Below are 16,101 nucleotides of genomic sequence, written 5' to 3' on the forward strand. Positions count from 1 at the left end.
GCCCAGTATGCTGTGATTGGTTAGCTCTGTTGTTATTGGTAAACTGCTTAGAGATGTCCCACGCCTAAGCATATCACATAACAAAGTGTTGGAGTGCTAGCCAATAGAAGCATGAGTGTTACATAGTGATGTCAGGAGTGTGTGAGAGAAACTCCCTCTGGAAGGAAGTTTGGTATTTTAGCCGTTGCAGACCATTTTCATGCTCAAAACCACATCACACTATAGGAAAGAGAAAACCCCCAAGGCATAAAAATGCTTGCCCAAGTCATTCACAGAATATCCTACTGGAATGTTTCTTTGAGACGGTCAAGTTGCACTACATCAGCACTTGACTACATTTCAAAAGCAGCTGGAGTCATATGGGGAGGTTCGCGTCTGCAGGAAGGCCACAAGCTCCGGGCAGCCAATGGCAGCTGAGGGTGAAAAACAGCGGGAAGTGAGCTGGAAAATGGGATTAAATATGTACGAAGCTTTACCTACCAAAGGGCTAACAGTCAGGGGCCACGGTGGCTGTTGCTCAGCATGGTACACAGATACAGGAGTAACATCACCATGCATCATGCAATCAGTACCGCTCCTACTAAGGTTACCCACATTCCACAGACAAATTGCACTCCAGAGGGACTTTTGTGTCCGCTGCAGAGGCTCCAATGTTCCTGCACGGACACCTGCAATGAACTATTTCACAGTCAGTGCTCTCCAAGGCCTTCAGTGTCACGCTTTGAAGCCTGCTTCCTCGTGAATGGTGGAGGCAGCATCCCCCAAATCAGTGAGCACTAAACATCTAGCTGTGGAGAGAAGGAGCAGGCTGAATGTCACTGCAACAGCCGTCGGTGTATCTCCTGCTGTCAGGCTGACGGCGGGTAGGACCCTCGGTGCTGTTAGGATCAAATGCTCCTCATGCAAATCCGTCTTGTGACAACAATTTCCATAACTCATTATTGGGTGTCCCAGCAGAGCAAGAGTGAATTCTGATGTAAAGGGAAACTTTAATAAAGAATACAGGAAAGTAGATTATTGAGTAGGGTTATGCAAAACATACAAATAAGTACATTTGCCCCAAACGGTGACATGCATGCACTTGTTTACAAAAAAATGCAGAAAAAGGGTTCCCATTCAGTCAAGAAAACATTACAAACTGTTGTCTAGGATGGCTTTAAAATTAAGAAATGCGATGCAGTGCCATATTGGCTGCCCTTCTAGTTGTATATCAGAACATTCTGCTTGCTTTTCCTGAAATTGTTAACTTTTCCTTTAGAATTGCTACTATTGCTGTAATTCAGGTATTCTAAAAGTGGTGGCCTGACATACAGTACATCATGCATACTGTACATGAGATACAAGAGGGAGTCCATCAGTGTATTATATATACTAAATATCTTTTAAGGGGTCCTTGACATGCCACCTTAGTGTTTGTTATCTTGTGTTGTGAAATCTTTTTGACTTAAACTGCACCAAAAAGAGAAAGGGAGTCAGAGATGGCATGCGCACCATAAGCCTCCTGTATCTCCCATTACAGCATCACAGTGACCCTAGCGGAGGTGAGGAGGCTATCCTGCGATGTAGCTGTCTGTCGCTCCCTCTCAACCCCTGGCCTTTAACAGTGACGTGAGAGCGGCCGCCCTCAGGCACCTGACTGTCTCTGTTGTTTTTAGCTGTCAGTTTTCCACTCTCCCTCCTCCCCCCTTCCTCACTTCGACTGTTCCTGGCTGATGTCCAAACTCCTCCAGCTCTTTGTAGGAGTGACCTTTGCAGAGGCAGGCCAACAGACAGACCGGCTCTGCGCTCTCTCTGGGTGGTGTGAGTGGTGTCAGTGTGTGGCACTGGCAGCAGAGAGCAGGAAGAGGCTGAGAGGATCATTTGAACACAACTGTTACTGAGGCTTCCCCATTAAGGGAGATGTTACTGACAGAAAAACTGTGTTTATTTCAGGCACCAATCAGACAACAAAGACTACCTGTAATAAAAGATAGTCTTTTATCTATCCAATGTAGGAATTAAGAATGTGTAATTGAAACATGCTAAATGCAATGCTGCTTTACTCTTTTATGTGTCAGGGAATCAGAAATGTAATACAAATGTGGACAACATGCCTACATAGGCCTACAGCTAAAACCAGCTGGATTTAACTTGATCTCAGTACGTATAACTAGATATGATCCTTATGTATTCGGAACCTAGACAAAATACGGATTCAATTTAATCATTGTGAATCCACGAAAGGCCAATACCACAGAGATAAACTCACCAAACAAGAGACAAAAGTGAATGTTGATCATTCTAAAGTGTAAAATGTGTCTGGGTGTGTCACAAAAATTATGAAATCAGTGAAATGACATGTTGTATATGTCTAAATGGGGTGTAGAAATAAAATAAACAGAATAGTTTAATTGGGTAAAGGTAAAACAAAAAAATATTCCCAAAATAAAATGAATTGTCCTTCTCTTAAGGATAAGGTTATGTTTTGCACTGCTTAATTTCATTGACACTCAACTTATTTAAAAACATTATTTAAAAGGTATAATTTATATAGAAATCTGTTGAACATAAATGGGAAATCCCCCTCAATCTATCTTTGATCTGACTGCTAGTCTTTGGCGCCACCCTGCGGAAAGCTGTGCGTGCACCATCTACCCGCTCTACTCTCGCGGGTTTCAGGCGCTTAGCAACCTCACAACTTGTATCTTCCTTTTGACCAATCAGCTGTCACTGTGCGGAGAGAGCAGACCAATCATGATCGAGGATTTGGGCACCAATTTAAACGGCGAGCAAACGCTTCCTGTTTTGTTGACTGCAATACACACGAGAGAAGGACCAAAAGCCAAACATTTGGTGTATTTAATCATCTTTATCGGGAAAAAGAAATCACCAACACATGAGAAAAGTTGAAGACTGTTTCTAAAGTCGCTGGGTTAACTGTATGTTTACAGCCGATTATATCCTAACGTTATAAAAGTCGGGTAACTTTTAAACGTTAGATTCGGTTGAAAACGGTAAAATGCCTTCCCGTGTTGAGGATTACGAGGTGTTGTTCACCATAGGAACAGGTTCTTATGGAAAATGCCAGAAAATAACACGGAAATGCGATGGGAAAGTGAGTAATCTTCAAATATTTTGTTCACTCCCCACTTGAAACGTAGCTCAGGTACCTAACTTCGTTAACCTGAACGGAAGTCTGTTGCAGCCATGACGCCTTTTGTAATTGTCAGCGACAAGACGTTAAAGAATGCTAACGGTATTCTTCAGTTGGTTTAAACGCTTAAAAAAACGGGCTTTAAGACGCAGTGTTGTGTGATACTTTTAGCTGTAACTGTTCAATATTAACAGATAGGTGTATGAAAATAGTACGATGTTCTTTTGGCATTCATTTCAGGATTTGTAGGGTTAATATGTGCTGATTAATAAAACCACATTAATGTATATCAAATGACGTTATAATTAACAAAACGAACTCAATGTAACTCTGGATAGATGTAAAACCTGTTTGTCAGCAGGAACATGCACAGGTGTTATTAATTAAACACTGTCGAATGCTTCTCATTCACGTGGACAAATAAACCTCTGGCCATGACACCATGGATCTGAAATAATGGACTTATGTTATTTGAGAAGTCCAAAAGTAACTTTAGAAGTGGCAAACAAAACCACCACCTTGCATAAAACGATAAACTAGAAAGCCATAAAACTCAATTCAGTATTCTATGGGGATTTGCTGCTACAGTCTTTTTTTCTGTCTTGATTGACCTGTACCCTATTAATTGTTATTAAACTACATTTCTGACTTGTCATTAATGACAATGAATTATAAATGAATGTTTTTATTCAAATATTTACGCTCTACCAGGATGGAATAATCAAGTTTTTGTTTTTTAGATCCTCGTGTGGAAGGAGCTGGACTATGGCACCATGGCAGAGGGTGAGAAGCAGATGCTGGTGTCAGAGGTGAACCTCCTGAGGGAGCTCAAGCACCCAAACATAGTGAGGTACTATGATCGCATCATAGACCGGACTAACACCAGGCTGTACATTGTCATGGAGTACTGTGAGGGTGGGGACCTGTCCAGCCTCATCACCCGATGCATCAAAGAAAGGTAGATTATACTTTTTCTGATTTGTAAAATGTTTTGGTTTTTTTGTGCAGCTGCTTCCTGACAGTATGCAGGGGTAAGAAAGTGTGTTTTTTACCCTGGCAGACGTTATCTGGAGGAGCAGTTTGTCTTGCGAGTCATGGCACAGCTCATGTTGGCACTGAAGGAGTGCCACAGACGCAGTGACGGCGGGGCAACAGTTCTTCATCGAGACCTGAAACCAGCAAACATCTTCCTCGACATCAAACAGAATGTGAAGCTCGGAGACTTTGGCCTCGCGAGGATCCTGAACCATGACACCAGTTTTGCCAAGACATTTGTCGGCACACCTTACTACATGTCTCCAGTGAGTTGTTTAAACCTGCTGTCTTTCCAAAATACCCCTTTTTGTGAACATTATACCTGATTTTTGACCCCTCCTGGTTGTAGTCTAATCTGCCACAATTTTCTTTCAGGAACAAATAGACCGGATGTCATACAACGAGAAATCAGATATTTGGTCCCTGGGGTGCTTGCTGTATGAACTCTGTGCATTGTCGTAAGTGTCTTTTACTCCTCTGCTTGAGCTCATTTTCCCAGCAGGTGGTTTGTTTACTGTGAATCTGACATTTCCCCTGGATATTTTTTTGTTTAGCCCTCCGTTTACTGCTTACAATCAAAAAGATCTTGCAGTAAGGATCAGGGAGGGGAAGTTCAGAAGGCTCCCGTACCGGTATTCTGAGGGCCTCAACAACTTATTAAGCAAAATGCTCAACCTGAAGGTTAGAAATGATTTTGTTAGAAAATGTACTACCAGCTAATCAGGTTGTGTTTTCATGAAGGTTGGCTTCATTAATAATGTTTCTTTACGGTTAGGACTATCTGAGGCCTTCAGTAGAGTCTATTCTCCAGAGCAGCCTGTTGGCTGAGGCTGTTGCTGAGGAGCAGAGGAGGGCACAGGCTCGACTCCAAAGGAGGTCGGCAGACTCCGACTGTCCTTTTAACAAAGCGGCTGAACAGACACCCACCTCTGCCAAAGAGCTCAGACTCAGGGAACAGGCGTTGCGCGACCGAGAAAAGGCACTGAAGGAACGTGAGGAGAGGCTGGAGCGTAAGATTATTTCTACTCTTCTTTGATCCATGCCAAACGCGTATGATCCCTGCTGACCTGCATTTTCTGTTGTGATTTTTGTTCCTCTATATCATTGTTTATGTGTAAATAGTATTGCACTGATCTATTTCAATTCAGATATTTCTATAAAGTGTGTGCAAATATTCAATGGTGTCTTTTGTTCCTTCATACAGAAAGAGAGCAGGAGCTTTGTGTCCGTGAGAGACTGTCAAATGAGAAACTTGCAAGGTACACTTGGTTTGTTTTTTAGGAGGCTAGAAATAAAACAATCGATACGTAATTGAATTTATTTTGCTTACCCTACATTGTCAATCTTGCCACCTGATTGTTGCTCACTCTTTATTCTGATCCACGGTTACAGAGCAGAGAGTTTACTGAAGAATTGCAACCGCCTGCAGAAGCAGAGGGACCTGGCACCGTTCTATGACAAAGACATAGGTATGGGAATAAGACGGAGACCTCTGGATGTACTGAACCAAGACTACTATTGAACCTTGCTTTTAATGGGTTCAAGCTTCTGTTTGGAATGTGAATGACTGAAATCATATTTATTACTTATTTATTCATGCAACGATTGTTTTTATACACAAATAAAGATGTTTTACACACCCTGACTATCTGAAATCTAGCTGTCATGTTTGATTGCAAATACTTTTATAAGTTATATAAGTTAATCAGTGACTCCTTACTCTTTGGTCCTAGATTTGGAGAACCTCTCTCCGGGCAAGAAGAAAGTCCACTTTGCTGGTGAAAGCAAAGAGAACCAGCGGCCTGATGGGCGTCCAAGTGTGGCGTCCCAGGAGATGATTTTGAGGAGGCTGCATGCAGCCAAACTGCGCACTCAGACACTGAATGAAGTGGAAAAGACGTGTCAGTTCAAGAGCAGGCAGATACTTGGCATCCGCTGATCTCAAAGAAACCCCTGTCTGACATGTGACTAAAGCCTCTGAAGGCTAGTCGTTATAACTGGATGTAAATTAAGCTGTATTTATTTGATGATTCAGAGGTGAAGCCAAATGATTAAATCCTTTGCATTTTCATGTGTATGTTAGAGCAACCTTTGTAGTGTGAAGAATTGTATTAAGTTTGTGTGGATGTTGTCATTGTATAGATAGTTATTGTTAATGTGCTGTGTATTCTGTTGAATATACGTTTGTCACAAACTGCTTAGAAATGCACAGAAACAAGGTGTAGCTCCCACAAAATGATAAAACTTGTGTTTAGACAAGTTATAAAAGTATAAGTTAAGAGCAACCTTTGTGAACATTTGAACTATGCAAATTGACTGATTGTGAATGTAAGTATTTACATTACCAAATGAACTACTAATTGTAGTTATAAGTGATTAACATACGATGGGTACATTACTCATAAAGACATGATCCGTGCCTAAGATGCTCCGTTTGTTGTAGCAAAAATACATATACATGCATATTGTTTAATAAATGTGTCAAACAAATCACTTAAACTAGTTACTTGTTCATTTACATGACAATGATATTACAATGAGTGCTTCATCAAGACAGATAACACCCACAAGGGGTCATCAGTTAGCCACTGTGTGAGGGACTTGTCAGTAATTACAGGAAACTCAGCCTTCACACCTGAATGTCGTTTTGTTCTTGATTAATAGCAGATCAGAGGTGTGTAATTAAAAGTGACATTTGTTATATACTATGATTTGTACAATAACAGACCACAAGGCTACAGTTGATTACATTAAAAGACTCTAAGGTTTCCAACTGGGAAAACATAAGTATTATATTAATGGTTACATTTATGTTATGTTTGGTTAAATTCAATTAAAGAATATACATTTTTTAAACATGTAGAATGTTTAACAGTAAAGCAATTATAAAGGGTTATTAAAGGCAGACCAGAGACAAAATATAAATGAAGCCATTAATTGACAGATCTTTCATATTTTAAAAGGCTATTCTTTTTTAATCAGGCCTTTATAAGCCATCAGCATCTAAACTTATAAAGCAAAAATGTAAAAAGGATCCCACTCTTGTTCACTTACAACAAAACGAAACTCAACTTAATGTAGAATGATTGAAATTAATACAATTAAAACGTGCTGAAAATCACCTTATATTACAAAAAGTATATGACTAAGAAATGGTCTTTGCAACTACTTACAATTGCTTTGTCATTATTTTTCAAGGATGCATTTATGTCAAGGTTCCTTTATGTTTTATTCAGTTTGATACTGATACCGTTTTACTGATTTGTCAGTTTTTTGTCTCTTTTTTTTGTCTCAATCAGAGGATGAAAATGTATAATCATAATGATTGAGATGTGTAAATTCATCTTGTGACTTTAGAGAGTTATCGCGAGATGACATGATGGTTAGCGTACGTAGCAACGGCTGTTGTCTGGCTTGTTTCCTCCGCCCACTTGCGAGAGTTGCAGAATTTGACCAATCAGATTCGAGCATGTGTCCTCTCCACCAATAGGAATTACCCTGGGCGTACCCATCTGTGCCGTGGTCCGTGTGGAAAGTTTACCGGCTCGGGTGCAAAGTTTTAGCCGTCTGCAAACGGGAGCTCGTCGGCAAACGTTTCTAGAATACGCTGGTATCGAACACGGTCTACCCACAAGGTTACTAGACTCGTTTGGATTAATGTGTGCCTGTGGTTGTGCGTATATGTATCCTGGTGATGCTGCCGTCGCTGGATAACAGCAGTGTGTGAAGACGCTGTTAGCATCGATCGTATTGTCTCAGGGAGCCAGCTAGCTTACGGTTACGTTAGCTTGTTGTAAACCGGAGCGCTAGCTAGCTGAACACACTGGGAAACCTTTTATCTGTTTTTACTTACCAAGGACTGCTAGATAGGGAAAATGGCCTGCGAGCCTAACCGTGTCCGGCTGCTATGCATGCTCTCATTGACTTTTGGGTTTTTCATCGTGGAGGTGGTGGTCAGCCGGATGACCGCCTCTCTGTCGATGCTCTCGGACTCCTTTCATATGCTGTCGGACGTCATTGCGCTTGTAGTGGCTCTGGTCGCGGTGAGATTCGCCGAGAAAACCCATGCGACCAACAAAAACACCTTCGGGTGGATCCGGGCGGAGGTGATGGGGGCTCTGGTCAACGCCGTCTTCCTCACGGCGCTTTGCTTCACCATCGTCCTGGAGGCAGTGGAGCGCTTCACCGAGCCCCATGCGATCGAGAGCCCCTTGATGGTCGCCGGGGTCGGTGCGGCGGGGCTGCTGATCAACCTGCTCGGCCTCTGCTTGTTCCACGGACACGCAGGCAGCGGACACGGACACTCTCATGGAGGTCACTCTCATGGAAATAAGAACAAGAGGGGTAAAAACGGCAAGTGCGAAAATTCTGGGAATGGGTCTTCAGGAGAGGAGACCAACAACTTGGTGGGAAATCATAACAGCCCAGGAGATGGGAGACCTAGAAATGGTGAGTATAAACTGTAGAAGCTGTATTCATTGTGTTTTTAGATTTTTTGTTTCATTATTTGTCTTTCGTGTGTTAACTTGTGTAATGTCAGCATAAAGAGTCCTAACCGTGTGTGTCCCACATGACAGCATGTGCCAGACTTTGTCTCCATTATTAGCAGATTGCACAACAGTACATACATATATCTGCAGTGTGCCCTGAGGACAGCCTGTCTGAGTGACTAATCCTCATTGTTTCCTCTATGGCCTTAGCATTGAGACACATTTGTTTGTTATCAGATATGTATTGGAGGGTCATTTATTCCATGGAAACGTGGCCCCCTTCAGTGACATTAACAAGCATCAGGTTCCAGGCTTTGTTTGAATGACCATCATCAGGTGGCTTATACAAAGACATTTCTAGAAACTGCTGTCAGATTCAGCCAAGTAACTTCCTGTTTTTTTTAACATGTTTAAACTTGTAAAAGTGTCTCATATTTCCAAATTCCTTCAGGTCTCGTTCGTTATTCGTACCTCCTGCATTATCCCATAAACAGCAAGTGGAGTCATTCAATTGTGATGAAGCAGCAAGAATAGCTTAGAATCCACTTGTCCTTTTGTCTGCTGCTGGTGGTCAGATACGAGCTGTGTGTCTGCGTGTGGACAATAAAGGAACAGACAGCAATTTGAGTTTGCGGCTGTCCTTCCGCCTCATCCACTGAAGGGTTAAACCCATACAGAAGGACATTTCTCCCCCCACACTTAGGCCCTGCCAGTTTCAATAATACCCCCACCCCCTCCATACACTGATGGCTGTTACTGGGTCATACATCAGTGTAACTGTGGAGCCGACGGCCCAGGCAACACCATTAGCTGCTGATAAATGACCCGACAGTGTCCTGGGATGGAAGAAACAGCAATTACTCAGGTGCAATTCCCTCTGAGTTGTATACGCTACCAATAGCCTGCAATGGCTAATTACATTTGTTTGATGTGGGGGTTTTGTTGTGTTTAGTATCCAACATGCTGGGAATTTTCTTGCATATAATCCAGCATGGCATGATTCTCATGTTTGTGGAACTGAGCAGTTATAGCACCAGCCCAGGGACCTGTTGTCTTGCACAGTGAAAGCTGGAGCATTGTTTGCAAGGAAAAGACACTAATATGAAAAATTAAAAGACTGCATGTCTTAAGAAGTTGCCCATGGTCATCATCCTCCTGACTTTGAATTGAGCACCTCCAACATGTGTCAACGGATAACACCGCTGGTTGACATCTGGTCTCAAATGTGTTTGTGCTTTGCCCCCAAATGACGTAACTGAGCAATTGAGCAACTGGCTGCCACTGATAGCATCTTCTTGGAATCCCCTCATTGCTGGCTAATTTGTTACAGCTTTGTTTTGTCAACAGAATTATCTTTTTGTTGTTTATCGATTTTTTTACAGTCAAAATTCTATTTTTGTTTCTGTTTCCTCACTGTGAAATTGTATTAGTATTAGTATATATTAGTATTGTTGTAGTCTAGGTAATTATTAAAAGTTCTCTTCCAGTTCCAGTGAACTAAACTAACCTTTGTTTTTTTATCTTTAGAAATCAGCTGTAAAGACAGCACAGATGTGCAGATGAATGGCAATCCCCACTTTGAGGACATGGACCATGATCTAGACGCGTCGCAGCTCAACATGCGCGGGGTCTTCCTGCACGTGTTGGGGGACGCCCTTGGCTCGGTCATTGTGGTGGTCACTGCTATAATATTCACCTTCGTGTGGCAGCCCTGTATAGAAGGCGAGACGTGTATGAACCCCTGTATCAACAGCCACTCCACGGACCACCAGCACGTCAATAACACGCTGGTCGACCTGCTGGAGGGTCCCACTGTGTCGTCCATGAAGTTTGCAGGCCCCTGCTGGGTCCTCTACCTGGATCCCACACTCTGCGTCATCATGGTGTGCATACTGCTGTACACTACCTACCCACTGCTCAAAGAGTCAGCCCTCATTCTGCTTCAGACCGTGCCCAAGCAGATCAACATGCACCGGCTCAACGAGCGGCTGCTGAGTCTGGAGGGCGTCCTGGCCATCCACGAGCTGCACATCTGGCAGCTGGCCGGCAGCCGCATCATCGCAACGGCACACATCAAGTGCCATGACCCCACTTCCTACATGGAGGTGGCCAAGCGCATCAAGGACTTCTTCCACAACGAGGGGATCCACGCCACCACCATCCAGCCCGAGTTTGTCACGTTCAGCTCTGAGTCTCGAGACTCCCTCTGTGAGCTCTCCTGTCGGACTCAGTGCGCCCCCAAGCTGTGTTGCGGCTCTGCGGACAAAAACGATAAGAAGGCCATCGGCGACGGCAAGGCTGCTGCCGCCTCAGCCCTGGAGGTGATCAGTGAGACGCTGGAGCAGGATGCAGGCGTTGAGGTGCTCCCCCGGTCCGAACCCGAGATTACCGTCACCAGAGAGGTGGAGTCGTCTCTGTGAGATGGAGGGGGATAGAAGAAACGGAGGAGAAGCTGGACAACCACCATCCTGAAATCATCGTGTACGCTGTTATCTTTTTGACCCGTGTCCCTGAAATGAAATCATTTTCTTGAGCTTTTATTCCCTGTCATTGCCCCCCTGTTATGGCTGAAAAATCCTCCCCTCATCCCTCTGCTGTGGTTGTGCATTTCAGCTGTTTCTTTTCATCTTTCTCCTCTCTGAATAGCTACTTCAATCCCCTCCCTCCCAGCCTCTCCTCTGTCACTCGGCCCCTTCTCTTGTTGCCCTGGCAGTATGGTGGCGATGCATGTTGGGGTTCACTGACCATATCTCCTCCAGGACGGGAGCAAGGCCTGCATGAGTGTCCCTCATTAGCACCGTGTTGTGATGCGTCATCTCGTCCTATGGTGTTTCTGTGCCAAAGCTTCTCACTGCAGGACTGGAGGGATCTGAGAGACGTCCTTTTGTCTTAAGGACACAAACAACACATGCAAGTCGGAGCACATATCACTAGGTTATGTTATTTAGCCTTTGGACCTGTTTGCAAAGAGTCTACCTATTTTTTGTTTTGTTTTTTTGTGTAGGCTTTGAGCAGATCTATTTTCTTACCCTCTGTCCCCAAATGGAAGAGTATTGTATTGAGTAATAATTTAAGTATTTTAAGTTATTAGAAATTATCTACTTCTCTCTGTAGATGCTGTTTGTAATATTTAGTTTGGACGATAGAAACATTTTTTTGCAATTTCTCTGTCTTGACTTTTTGGACAGACCATCTATGCTGTAGTCAGTTTTTCAAATGTGACGTTTTATAATAATTTTTTGTTTCTCAAGACTTTTCTCTGGCCTTGGCTCAGTTTTACTCTCGGTCATCATTTGGATACAGAAGCCGTATCAAAACCTCTCTCACATTGCCTTTTAAATACAAAAACCTGCTGTGGGTAAAGCACTGGTAGACGCAGTGTAACTGAACCTCGGACACAGTCACCTAATTAAATGTTCATTCCAAAATTAGATGCCTTGCGAGCCAGTGGGTTGTGTCTGTCGTGAAGAAATCAGCACTGTATGCCATTAATAAAACACCCTCCTCTGTATCTGGCTGTATTGGAAAGCTTTCTGATGACGGCTGTTTTGTTTCATTTAAAAATCCTCATGAATGTGTTCGCCACCATGTCACAATCCGTGCTGATGCTGAGGGAGTTTTTATATTTCCAGGACGTTCTGCTGTGTTTGCATGACCAAACTGAGACCTGGTGTTCAACTTTCAGGAGCTCCACAGAGAGCTCCAGTTGCTGCTTACCAGTACCTGCTGGTATCCCCAACATTACTCGTGATGTTTAGGAAGTGACTCATGTTAAAGTTCGTCTGTCCTCTGCTTTGGACGGCTGAGCAGGCTGTTTTTGAAAAGTTAAAGTCCATATGGTGGCCTTTGAATACCCCCTCATCACCATATATATCATTTGAAAGCTGTTTCAGATTTCCACTCCTGAGAAAATGTGTATGCAATATAGAAATATGTGCTGGGAAATGTATTTTGATGCGTTCCTTCATTTGTAATGTTCGGTCACTTTTATTCTGTGTCTTTTAAAACTTGAGCTCTATGTGCAAATTGAAACAAGTGTTTTTTTAATTTTAGATATGACACATCTACTGATGTGTTTTTGATATTCTATATATCTACAGTACCTGTCCAATGTGTCATTGTGAAATAAAAAAAATATGGCTGTTTGGTACAGTTGATGAACCAACATTTGTCGTTTGCCTTATTATTCAATGCTAACATTTCTGGTCATATTTGTTAAATATCATTTAAAGAAACAACGTCAGAGCAACAAATAGCAGAAGATTAACCTTTAGTATTCCCAATAGGGGGAAATTCAGATTTCACTTTGCAGAATTACAATAGATTAAGATGGGATTAAAGATTACCAGCTGTATACAAGTTCTAATACATTATGCCTCAACAATTATATGATGTAATCCAGACTGAGATGTCTGTGTTAGTGCCGTGCCTGCAGTCTATCTGGTACAGTTTATTGTTATAGTAACGTTTATTTGCCATTCCTTATTTACACTTAAAAACTAGTTTAACAGGAATACCGTGCAGATTTCCATATTCATATTAATATGCCATTTAAATATGGGAGGTGCTGCGTGATGGCTTTTTATGAACATTTTAAATCCTTTTCTAATAGAGGCAACAGCGAGAAACTGAAACTTGGATCTGAGATTAGTATTTGTGTAAAGTCTGAATGATTTTAAGCCACTCTTTGTAATGCTGCCCATCCAAACTTTGATATTCAGTTGACTTTCGACTTTTAAATCCACTTTAGCCTAAGAAGTGTGAAGCAGATTAAAGAGGAGATTTAAAAAGCATTGTTCGGCATAATTTACAACACTTAATGTACACAGCCTTCATTCCAGTGCTGTGTGAGAAGTAAAGCTAATTGTTTGCATTGCTTTGTAACATAGGTCAAACAAACAAAGCATCATGGGACTGCAGAGGAAGAACAAGTTACTCAGCCGTGATGCACAGTTATACAAGAACAACACCAGAACTACAAATCCTGTGATGAAGCCTAAAGTAAAAGACAGAAGTATTACAGGCAAAGAACTTCTGATACCAAATCAGCCTTTTCATAGTGTCATGTATTTACAACTGATGAATAAATCAGGCTGTGCATTTCTGTCAATAATTCAGTCTAATTCAAACTACAATGGTTTTAAAATATGTGCCTATATTTCAAATCAAATCATGGACAAGATCCTCAAAACCTGACTTCCTTACAATAAATACTAACAGCTTCCACAGTTGAGCTTGAAGGTATACTTCACCATATAGATCAATTACTGACCCTACAATCATTTGAGTTTTTGTTATAAACAAAAGAGGATTGTGGAGAGTCCTCAGGAAGTGTTTCAGCTGAAAGGCATGGGTTTGGCGTTTAACTAATAAGCATACAACTGAATAAATGAGATTTGGATGATACTGCTGAATGGTATAAGAGTTTTGCTGTTGTTAAATGTGTCCCAAAATAACTTCAATTTATCCTTTTCCCTGATATATGATACTTGCTTTACTGTGGAGGCATGCAAAAGAATATTACATTGAGAAATTAATTTACAAATGTTAGTGTTACAAACTACAAGGGCAACATTGTTAACAGAGCCTTCTGCCATATTTGCAGTGAGAGGATCTAACCACATGCACAAACAGATTACATGTAAATCTACACTCAGGTTGATCTGTAAGGCATACAGGATGTTTGTGGCTTGTGTCTTCGGTCCAGCTACACAACCTCAGACTGTAATAATGGTTACACGTTAAAAGTGAGTAATGGTGTGTCATGCTCAAGTCCATAATTACAGCATTTCACGGCTCTGCTCGTGGTGTAAGGTACAGAAACTGAAACATGTGTCTGAGTGTCAGAGAGGAGACTGGTGTGGCTGAAGGAGCAGCATCCACTGGCCTGACGGGACTTATGTAAGCGGCCCGGGGGGAATACCTAAGGCAACAAGCACAGGGGTTTACCCAGCATTCCTCAGTGCTGCCGGGCTGCTGTCCGCTCCCTCGTTGTCCCCTTTCATGCAGACAGAGCGAGGCTCATGCATGGGGTGGCTCTCTTTTTGTGCTCTTTGTTAGGGTCAGGTGTTCTTTGCACCTTTGCTGCAGCCCCTTTGTATGCACACAGTGAAGTATGCATCCACTGCTGACCCCGGATTGTGCGTGCTGTTTTTGACCCCTGTCACCTGGAAATGTTGTTTAAATTAAGCACATTTGGAATACCTTGGTTATGTTTTCTATTTACCCAATGAGTAAATGGTTAATTTAAGGGGCAATAGACAACTGCACAACTCTTGAGAATGGTGACACTGAATTTTGTTTTTCACAGTGACCTTGGTTGTCTGAAATATCTGGTGCTCTTTGGTATCAGAGGATAGCTTACATTAGCTAACAGGGAAACCAATGTCTTATCTTTCATCTGTTTTATTGTGAAATTGATGATGCTCTTCCAAAAATGGACCCTTCATTTTGATGGGAGATTGTACTCAAAGCAAAAGCAAGGTTTATAGGAAAAGTGCTATTTTACAAATGATTTCTTTACCTTCCCACTGCACCATGCTAGCTCTTTCCCTGTGTTTCAAGTCTTTGTGACATGCTAAGCTAAATATCTGGTGGTTGTAGTCGTATATTTAGTGTATAATAGTGGTATATACTTATATAGCACTGCCATAAAGCAATTAAGCATGTTTCCCATAATGAACACTATTCCTTTGATGGCTCTGCTATCTGGATGAACTTATAGAACTAAACAAAAAAAGTGTTGTCACATTTGTTTTGACAGTTGGTCCGCATAACTGCCAATGCTGGATATTTTAGGTTCCTGTGAGCAGAGGTAGTGGTCTCACCCTACTGTGTTTGTGTGTGTGTGTGTGTGTGTGTGTGTGTGTGTGTGTGTGTGTGTGTGTGTGTGTGTGTGTGTGTGTGTGTGTGTGTGTGTGTGTGTGTGTGTCTGTTTGAGAGTGTGGTCACACCAGGCCATCTGTCGCCCTGGCTTTGTCCCTGGGATTTCCAGCAGGACAGGAGGCTGAGTTCAGGGGGATGAGGTGGGGTTTGTGGGGGGGGACACTGGACTTAGGGGTGAGAGGTCACTGCTAAATAGATTCACCTTTGCCAACACAGCGTTTGTAAACACAATACCCCAATAGAGTTGTCCTATTGACTCCAGTATGAGATCATCACCAAAATATGCATAGATTTTCTTTTTTCAAAGTAATTGAGCAATCTTTGAAATGAACTCAAGAGGGCCGTAAGATTTAACAATTTTAAATGATGTTATCTAATGTAATGATTTTGTTACATATGAACAGCGCAATGCTTGGTAATTCCCCCTGTTTCCAGCCTTTATGCTAAGCTAATGCTAAAATAAGCTAATCCACTGCTAGCTTTAGCTTCTGAAGGTCACACTTTTATTACATATTCCCTTTTTTTATTGGGAAATATTTCCCTTGATAAGGTACATGG

At 42.1% G+C, this 16,101-nt stretch overlaps 2 protein-coding genes across 2 annotated transcripts; both read left to right on the forward strand.

Moving 5' to 3' along the window:
* The first annotated feature begins 2,763 nt into the window (after positions 1-2,763).
* Positions 2,764-6,658, forward strand: nek2 (NIMA-related kinase 2). Its single transcript, XM_063901925.1, has 9 exons — positions 2,764-3,094; positions 3,874-4,091; positions 4,194-4,434; positions 4,544-4,626; positions 4,723-4,849; positions 4,944-5,178; positions 5,373-5,427; positions 5,561-5,637; positions 5,902-6,658. The coding sequence occupies exons 1-9, from the start codon at positions 2,999-3,001 to the stop codon at positions 6,105-6,107; spliced, it is 1,338 nt and encodes a 445-aa protein (XP_063757995.1). The 5' UTR covers positions 2,764-2,998; the 3' UTR covers positions 6,108-6,658.
* A 1,045-nt stretch (positions 6,659-7,703) lies between these two features.
* On the forward strand, positions 7,704-12,823 carry slc30a1a (solute carrier family 30 member 1a). Its single transcript, XM_063901924.1, has 2 exons — positions 7,704-8,617; positions 10,186-12,823. The coding sequence occupies exons 1-2, from the start codon at positions 8,044-8,046 to the stop codon at positions 11,076-11,078; spliced, it is 1,467 nt and encodes a 488-aa protein (XP_063757994.1). The 5' UTR covers positions 7,704-8,043; the 3' UTR covers positions 11,079-12,823.
* Positions 12,824-16,101: the final 3,278 nt, after the last annotated feature.

Source organism: Eleginops maclovinus, chromosome 15, assembly GCF_036324505.1.
Source record: "Eleginops maclovinus isolate JMC-PN-2008 ecotype Puerto Natales chromosome 15, JC_Emac_rtc_rv5, whole genome shotgun sequence".
NCBI lineage: Eukaryota > Metazoa > Chordata > Actinopteri > Perciformes > Eleginopidae > Eleginops > Eleginops maclovinus.

Excerpts from the sequence above, each read along its gene's own strand:
- nek2 (XM_063901925.1), top strand. The coding sequence starts at position 2,999 with ATGCCTTCCCGTGTTGAGGATTACGAGGTGTTGTTCACCATAGGAACA. Across the intron at positions 3,095-3,873 it reads CACGGAAATGCGATGGGAAA|ATCCTCGTGTGGAAGGAGCT; the intron begins GTGAGTAATCTT and ends TTTGTTTTTTAG. Across the intron at positions 4,627-4,722 it reads TATGAACTCTGTGCATTGTC|CCCTCCGTTTACTGCTTACA; the intron begins GTAAGTGTCTTT and ends TTTTTTGTTTAG.
- slc30a1a (XM_063901924.1), top strand. The coding sequence starts at position 8,044 with ATGGCCTGCGAGCCTAACCGTGTCCGGCTGCTATGCATGCTCTCATTG. Across the intron at positions 8,618-10,185 it reads AGATGGGAGACCTAGAAATG|AAATCAGCTGTAAAGACAGC; the intron begins GTGAGTATAAAC and ends TTTTATCTTTAG.